Source organism: Condylostylus longicornis, unplaced genomic scaffold (genome assembly GCF_029603195.1).
Source record: "Condylostylus longicornis isolate FDR11 unplaced genomic scaffold, ASM2960319v2 ptg000010l, whole genome shotgun sequence".
Lineage (NCBI taxonomy): Eukaryota > Metazoa > Arthropoda > Insecta > Diptera > Dolichopodidae > Condylostylus > Condylostylus longicornis.
Window position 1 is genome coordinate 24585852 of NW_026577979.1, and position 9619 is coordinate 24595470.

The following is a 9619-nucleotide window of genomic DNA, read 5'->3' on the forward strand; positions in this document are numbered from 1 at the left end:
TTAATATTAAATAGTTTCTTTGTTAAAGTGTAAATTAATATTAAGATTTAAAAACTACTTGTGAATGGTTTATTCAGTTTGAAATAAAATAAAATTAAAAGAAATAATTAAATTGTTTTTTTTAAAATAAAGGTTGTACGAAAACAAAAGTGGCGCAGTCGGTAGGATCCTTTACCGAAGTTTAAGGATCTAGTGATACGAATCTAAATGCGCATATATTAAAAACTTGTTTAAGATTAAAGCTATTAGTTACGAAGTAAAATTAAGACATTCAAATTTACGAAGACACAAAATAGTGAAACAAAAAAAATATATATGCCAAAAAATAAAAATCAAACTGAAAAACCGTATTATAAAAAAGAAAGAACAATTAGTGAATATATCACAGAAATGTTTAATAATTTAGTGCCTTTAACTTTACCCGAAAATATGGGAGAACAAAGCAACTCAGACACTACACAAAGTCAACAATCACAAGGAGATCACTCGGTATTGTTAAAACAATACGAGTCAATGGCAAAGAGACTTGAGGAACAGCAACAAGAACTCGATCATCTGAAATCCAACAACGTTCTTGAATATATTCGTAAGGAAGTAAACTACTTAAAACCATTCAACGGCGAAGAACAATATTCAATTACTTCATTCATCAGAACGGTGGAGGACATAATCAACGACATCAACCCAGAATCTTTCATGTACAAACATATAATTAAAAACATATTCAATGAGAAAATTCAAGGAAACGCTAAAACCAAAATATTGGACATCGAAGATAGCAGCGACTGGGTAAGAATTAAAGAAAGATTGAAAAGCGGGTACAAACCAAAAATCCAGGTTACAGAAATTTCAGCAGCAGCATTTAATATGCGGGTAAGTAGTATTGAAGAATTAATTACACAATTTGATAATCTTAGATGTAAAGCAAACGAGTTATATTATTTCTCTGAAAAAAAAAATGTAGAAGCTGGACCAGAAATAATTGATCATATGCTGGTCTTAGCTATTAAAAGAATGATTGGTGGTATAGGACAAAGATTTGTTAGAAACATAAGTAATTACCAAGAATTAAAAAATGAACTACTTGAATTGGGTGATTGCGGGGATATTATTAGAAATGAATTTAGGAAACCATTTAATAGATCAGATAGTAATAATAAAAATTTTAGAAACCAAACCAATATAAGAAACCCTGGTTATAATAGAAACTTCAATTATAACTCAAATAACCAAGTTAGGAATCATACATTTTTTCAAAATCAGGCCAATCAACAGAATCTTAATAGAATTTATAACTCAAATCAAAATACAAATCAGTTTAGGGAAAGATATAATTCAGACGGACATTTTAGAAATTATAATAAAAATTCAGGACAATTTAGAAATAGAACGAATTCAGGACAATTTAGGTATAATAGCAACTACAACAATAATAGTAATATAACTCAAGTTGAACAAAGTAATAATGGGGGTGGTCCACGTGATGAACCCATGGACGTTAGCAATATAGAACACGAACAAATAAATTTTCAAGAACAGCCTCGGGAAACGGACTCCCCATAGTAGTATTAAACATCGGAAATAAGGAATTTAAATGCTTGATAGATACTGGATCGACTATCAGTATAATACACCCAAAAACATTTAATTATCCAGAACAAAGGCTGGAGAAACCAGTTGAATTTTCTACTATTGGCGGATCTAACCGAGTAATGAATAAATTAGTTACTCCATTTCCGGGAGAATTCAACCTAAACGGCTTCATGAGTTGGTTAGTAGTAGATTTATCAAAAAGATCATATGATGCCATTTTAGGGCAAGATGTTTTACGTAAGCTAAAAGTAAAAATCGATTTGGAAGAGAATTCACTAGATGTAAATGCGAATAAATTAACATTTATTGGTGACGATTATCCTTTCGAGATAGAAAAAATTTGTAATATTGAAATTATAAATCCAACTGAAATATTAGAAAACTTTGATTTAAATCACATGAACAATGAAGAAAGATGTCTAATGGGGGACATAATAAAGAATTATTCGGATCTATTTTTTAAAGAAGGTGATAAGTTAACTGCCACAAACGAAGCTATGCATGAAATAAAAACCACTACTGAACAACAAATTAACGCTAAAGCGTATAGGTTCCCAAAGGTCCACGAAGACGAAATTAATAAACAACTAAAAGAAATGGAGGAACAAAATATAATTCAGAAGAGTAATTCTAGGTATAATAGTCCATTATGGATAGTACCAAAGAAAATTGACAATTCAGGTAAAAAGAAATGGCGTATTGTTATAGATTATAGAAAGCTCAATGAGATTTCAATAGACGATAAATTCCCTATACCTAATATGGACGGTATATTGGATAAGTTGGGTAAAGCTCAATACTTTTCCACACTCGATTTAGCGAAGGGTTTTCATCAAATTTTAGTCAAACCTCAAGACAGGCAAAAGACGGCATTTCAAACGCCGTTAGGTTTTTATGAATTTGTAAGGATGCCTTTTGGTCTCAAGAACGCTCCGGCGACATTCCAAAGGCTAATGAATTCAGTTCTTAGGGAATATATTAATAAAATATGCGTAGTTTATTTAGACGGCATTTTAATTTTTAGCACAACATTGAAAGAACATATCGAAAGTATAACAAAAATATTTAATAAACTTCGAGAAAAAGGTTTAAAAATTCAAATTGATAAATGTAACTTTATGAAGAAGGAGACTGAATTCCTCGGACATGTCCTCACTTCAGAAGGTATCAAACCAAATCCAAATAAAATTAGGGTTATTAGAGAACTTAAGATTCCTACAACACAAAAACAAATAAAATCTTTTCTTGGAATAACGGGGTATTACAGAAAATTTATTAGAGATTATGCAAAAGTTGCTCAACCGATAACGAGGTATTTAAAGAAAAACGCTAAAGTAAATATTAATGACCCAAATTATATAAATGCCTTCGAAAAGCTTAAAAGCTTAATAACAGAACACCCAATATTAAGATATCCAAATTTCGATAAAAACTTTACCCTAACTACGGATGCAAGTAATTTCGCTATAGGAGCTGTCCTTTCTCAGGAAGGACACCCTATATGTTATGCATCAAGAACATTGAATGACCATGAAAAGAATTATTCTGCAACTGACAAAGAACTTTTGGCAATAGTTTGGGCAACCAACTATTTTCGTCCTTACCTGTACGGTAAGGAATTCAATGTTTTTACGGATCATCAACCATTAAAGTATCTTTTTGTTAAATATAAGGGAAGGGATTTTAGTCCTAAACACCAGAGATGGTTACTAAAGCTTGGAGAATATAAAATAAAAATGGAATACATCAAAGGAAAAGATAATAAAGCAGCGGATTTCTTAAGTAGAATCGATAAAGATAAAAACGAAATTAATTTCATTACAGAAAACAATAGTAATTTTAAGACCATTTCACAACAACTTTCGGAAATAATACACAACCATGGTTCTAATGACTCGTTAGAAATAAATGCGTTATTTAACGAGAATAACGAACCTGGATCAGTAGATATGCAAACAGCGCATTCTGCTGAAGAAGATCTTCACGATCACATACCTATTCTAGAAACGGTAGTAAATAGGTTTAGAACACAAATAATATTAGTAGAATCAAAAGAAAAAGAATTTGAAAAAGTATTTAACTATAGAAGAATTTACGTCGACAAAAGGGATCTTGAAGGTAACATTTCAGATTTACTAAAGAAATACATAACAAAAGGTAAAATTGCAATTTATTCCGAATTGAATAATCACGAATATAATAAATTACAAAACAAAATAATCGAACTATTTTCCAACGATAATGAATTAAAATTCATTAAATGCAGTTTTTTCGCTAAAGATTTAATAGATGAGGAAAAGTGTCTGAAACAAATATCATTATATCATGGTAAAGAATCAGGTCATGCTGGAATAATTGAAAATTACGAAAGCTTAAAAAATAAAATATGCAGACCAAACCTCAAAATTTTAGTTCAAAGAATAATAAACAACTGCGACATTTGCACAGCAGGGAAATATGATAGGAAACCTATAAGGAAGAAATTTCAACTTACGGAATCTCCAAAGGACATTAATCAAATAATACATATGGACATTTATACAAATCAGAAAAACTCATTCTTAAATTTCATTGATAAATTTTCTAAACATGCTATAAGTATATACCTAGAAGACCGCAATAATCAAGCAATAATAGAGAAAATAAAATTTTATATATCTATAAAGGGTAAAATGAAAAAATTAGTATGCGATAACGAATTTAAGAGCATAAATATTCAGGAATTTTGCAAAAACGAAAATATAGAAATGCACTACGTTAAACCTAATAGTCATACAGGTAATTCAGACGTGGAAAGATTAAATAGCACACTTTCAGAAAAGATCAGAACTTTAGATATAGAAAATAAACTACCTATTAAAGAACAAATTAATAAGGCTATAGAATATTATAATAAAAACTATCACTCAGCAATTAAAACAACTCCTTTAGAAGTCCAAGAAGGTAGAGTAGATAAGGTCAAAATATTTAACACTTTATTAAAAATAAAAATTAAAAGAAATAATAAACTAAATAGAAATAGGGAAAATTATGAGGAAAAACGTAAAATAGGATTTATTAAAAATTATGCTAGTTTAAGACACAAACACAAACCTAAATATAGGAAATATAGATTAAAAGGTATCCATGAAAGTAATATAAAGAAACCATTAAAATTTTCAGAAGACTGTGACAATACTGACAATAGTTCTGACATTGACATGCATACTGTTACCAACGATGGCCAAAGCACATCTGGTACTACAAAACATTGAAGAACAGAACGGATTTACTATAATAAAGATGGACAAAACAAAAGTAGTGACAGAATCAGACATAGTTTTACATATTATTGACCCGACCGAAATATTACATACAATAAATTATTTAAAAGAAAACGTAGAAAACTTGGATTTTAAAAATAAAATTTTCATTCTATCAGAAATTAGAGAACTAACAAGTAAAATAAAGACAATTATGCCTAAGACTAACAGACAGAAACGAGGGTTAGTAAACATTGTGGGAGACATTTCTAAATGGTTGTTCGGTACAATGAACGAGGACGATAGGAAAAATATAGAAAATCACTTACAAACATTAGATTATAGTAATAACAAATTAATTACTAACTTAAATAAACAAATCAAGATAAACGACAATTTTAACAAGACATTTAACGAACTAAAAGAAATTATTTTAAAAGACCGAGACCTAATTAATAAGAAACTTAACATTATTAACATAAACTTAAAAGAAAACTTATATTACGATCAGTTACTAAAAATTCAACTTCTAAAAAACAAAATAGCCTGTATACAAGATAACTTAGCATCAGCAAAACATGGTATCATACATCCTAACATACTTACGAATAGGGAAATCGAGGAATACGACATAGACTTTTTTAAAATACAATATATAAAATTAGGAGTTACCCATTTTCAAAATAATCTAATAGTATTCGCAATCAAAATCCCAAAAACATTTGTAAGTGTTCAGTTAAACAAAATTATTCCAATACCAAATGAAAATAATAAAGAAATTGATGGTAGGCAAGAAATTGTATTCAAGTATGATAATAAAACTTATAAATATGAAGAAACCAAAACAATAAATGAATTAGAAGTATCTAATCATTGCATTTATAAAAGTAACTGTAAATTTATTAAAAATAATATAACAGAAATAATTATGTTAGATGAACAAACTATTGTAATAAAAAATGCATATAATATAACTTTAAACCAATCATGCGATTACAGGAACATTGTATTAACAAAAAATATCTTAATTCACTATAATAATTGCACACTAAGAATTTTTAATCAAATATTTTCAAATGTAAAAGAAACTATAAAAGAGCGATTTTATTACCCTAATACTCAGCAAAACAATTTTACTGATAAAATAACTTTTGAAGATTTCTTAATAAAATATCAAAATAATTTGGAAAAAATAAGAGAAACTAAATTCTATGATAAAAATGAAACAATAAAGATAAATGTAATTTTAATAGTTCTGAGTAAAGTGGTAACTATAATTTTGTCAATTATATTTTTAAAATTTTGTATGAATATTAAGAAAAAGATACAGAACAAAAGAAATAAAACTATAGAACCAAAACAAACTATTTCCAATATATCAGGTAGTAGCATAACAACAAGCGAACTTCCACCTTCATTTAATAAGGTAGAAAGAATTTTAAATACCAGAAATAATTTAATATAGTAGTAAAATTCAGGAGAATTTTTTTTCTTAAGGAGGGAGAAGTTATGTATACGAATATTGGTAGAAAGGAAAAATAAAACATTATTTTTATGCATGCAGATACTTTACCTGCAATACAAGTTTTAACATGTTGTTTTGTTTCAATAGGTATCCTTATCATGTTTTGATTTCTTTTGTTCAAAAACAAAGATGATTAGACTAGACAAATCATAAAATATTCAATGTAAACTAAATAAACAAAATATAATAAATATTGTACTCTAAAAACAAGATAATATTTAAATCATAAATAAATAAAGATCAGTCTGGTTATATTTTGATAATAATATTATTGTAAGTCTTTGTCTAATTACATTTTAATTACAAATTTGGAAATATAAATAGAGGTAAGAAAAAGAAAGTTCTCAGTTCTAATTTTAGAATCATTTCCGATCACGGATTAATATTAAATAGTTTCTTTGTTAAAGTGTAAATTAATATTAAGATTTAAAAACTACTTGTGAATGGTTTATTCAGTTTGAAATAAAATAAAATTAAAAGAAATAATTAAATTGTTTTTTTTAAAATAAAGGTTGTACGAAAACAAAAGTCACGCGCCGTTATATAATGAGTAAACAAAGAAGATTGTGTTATTATATTTATAAAATTAGTGCAGTTTGAAAATAAAAAATTATAAAATATTTAATAATAAGTGTTAAAAAAAGAATATTATTTTATAAAAAAAGGTGTATAGTTTTAAATTTTTATTCCCATTTGCAAAAACAAATAGTTTTTTTTACACCATATTCATGTGAATATTATTCACTTCAATAACTAAAAGAAATATTCATTTAATAGTGCTTTAATTAATTCATAATTTGTAATTTTATTAAGTTTTAAGTTTTACAAAGAAAACATTTGTTTTTGTTTTTTTTAAATTAAAATTACTTCGGATAACATATTTTTACCAGGACTGGATTGTTTTTTTAAGCAAAATGAGTTTGTGTTTGATAAAAGGGAGCATGCAAACAAATATTTCAAATAATTTTTTTTTGTATAAGGTTTTGTATAAGTTTTTATATAAGTTTTCCTAGAAATGATCAAATAATATATATTTATCATTTTAGAGTAAAGATTTGGCCACCAAAAAAATATATGCAGACTGAAATATGATGTCAAAAAGAAAAATAAAATATTAACGTAAATTATTTATTTCTAAAATATTTTGTTTTAGAATGAATGAGTATGTGAAGCTCAATTAATGTATAAGGAAGAATATTACTACATACCATCTACTTCAGTGAGTAATAACCATCATGTTGATTAAAATTTATTAAAAATTATACTGTTTTAGAGTCAGTAGAATTATATGTATTTATATATCTGTGGCAATATATTATAACAGCTTAAGTCAAAAAACCCAATTTTACAATACGGCGATTTTAAGTTTTAAATAATTCTGTTAAAAAAATTTACTTATATTTGAAGAAAAATAAAAGATATTTTAAAAGGACTATATTCACCCTAAAATATTTTAAATTTTAGTTTATACCGCTCCCCGGGAAACAGCGTAAATTTAATAAAAAAAGAAATAAGCGGCTAAAACTTTAAAACATACTGTAAAAACCTATCTCCAGTTAAGCTTTTATATAAAAATTAAACTAGGGATATATTATGACTTACCTTAAGTTAAGCTGTTCCATAGAAATATCACGTGCAACTTACAAGAATCTTATGTTACAAATAGCATTTTAAAACAATAAAATTTTAAGTGAAATGCTTTTTATTTCGAAATAAATTTATAAGAAAAACATTCAATGTTCTCAAATTAAAATATTTTGAACTTATATATAAATATTAAAAAAGCATTATGCATAAAACTATAACAGTTTAACCAACTGCATTTTCATCAAAATGTATTGTAATATAATGCATTGTAATTATAATGTTTCATATTTATATATTTTATTTTTACGGTAATAACATAATATTATAATATAATGTTATCTGTAAAAATATTGCATACATCTACAACACATAACATTGATTCATTTTATTACTCAGGTAAATTATCATCATCATATTCTGTCAAATCTGGGTGTATATCCGGCAATATATCTGTGGAAAGGTTTTGCTAAAAGTTATGAAAGGTTGGATCAATATATGGTAGAAGATCTAATAAATCTTTTTTCTTCTGATGACTGATTCGTGGTATTTCTTTTTTATTTCAATTTCTTTCAATGTACCAGCTTTTACACCTCTTTTAATTACGTTAAGAACTTCAAAAGCATCGTCCTATTTTAAATTTGTTTTGTACTGCATTTTTCCAAAGCAACTTTTATCGTACCTAAACCAGCGCAGTTCTTTCCATGCAAATTGGTTAGAATTTTCGCTACGCTTCCTCCAAATAAAGTTCGATTTTGCAAACAAAGAAAAATTTTTAAAGTCGTTTTTATTCATTGTGGTTACAATAAAGTGTTTTTTTACTCCAACTGTATTTATGGAGTTTTCCCAATCTCTAGGGTGATGTATTTTTGAACCGTTTCATTTTTCATTTTATGATGGCATAATCACTGTCAGATTCCATATGAGTATGATCCGGTTCCAAAAATTTATGGTCTATGACTGTTGTATGGGCACTACCTTGCAAAAATGCTATAAACATAGAACTCAGAAATGAATTTTTATTTTGACCCACACAAGAATCGCTATAAAAAATTACATGTTTTGTTTATTTAATAGTATCTAAAGTTTCCAAATGTTTTAAAATACATGCAGCTATCTCATTGCCACCACGTTTAGCTTTTGTTTCGTCCCATATAATATAGCAATATGCATTGCCGCTATAACAATCATGGATTGTTAAGTTATACGTCCACAATTTTCTTTTATAGAAGCTTACAGAATTCTGCAGATACGGAGTAGGAAGACATTGCTGTAGGTCGAAAGTGTAAGTACGAGTAGATTTATTTAAAAAAGCTGATGCCTTGTCTCTTCTTTTTGCTTCGTAAGCATATTCCGCTTTATCATGATGTAACGTCAATTCGTTTTTCAAAGCCTTCTGGTTTCCTGGATCATTTTGTTTTGCGACATCAATTTGAGCTTTCAATAAGTCACATCTATTGCAAGTGTCTAGTTGTGGCTTTTTGAATTTTATTTTCATAGCTAGTAAAAATATTAGAATATTTAAGATACATTTTAGCATACAAGTTAGGATATTTTAGATTATTTTATTGCAAAAACTTATTTTTAAAAATGTTTGTGAATTTATTCAAACTTAATTTTATATTCAGATTTTTTTCTTGAAAAAAAGTGTACATTTTGCATATAGTCAATTCAA

General features: G+C 27.1%; 1 protein-coding gene across 1 annotated transcript; it reads left to right on the plus strand.

Moving 5' to 3' along the window:
* Window positions 1-315: 315 nt before the first annotated feature.
* On the plus strand, window positions 316-1563 carry LOC129619143 (GATA zinc finger domain-containing protein 4-like). Its single transcript, XM_055534237.1, has one exon. It carries the CDS (start codon window positions 316-318, stop codon window positions 1561-1563), a length of 1248 nt encoding a protein of 415 aa, XP_055390212.1.
* Window positions 1564-9619: the final 8056 nt, after the last annotated feature.

What these genes read in the sequence shown, in the direction of transcription:
- LOC129619143 (XM_055534237.1), top strand. Translation starts at nt 316, where the DNA reads ATGCCAAAAAATAAAAATCAAACTGAAAAACCGTATTATAAAAAAGAA.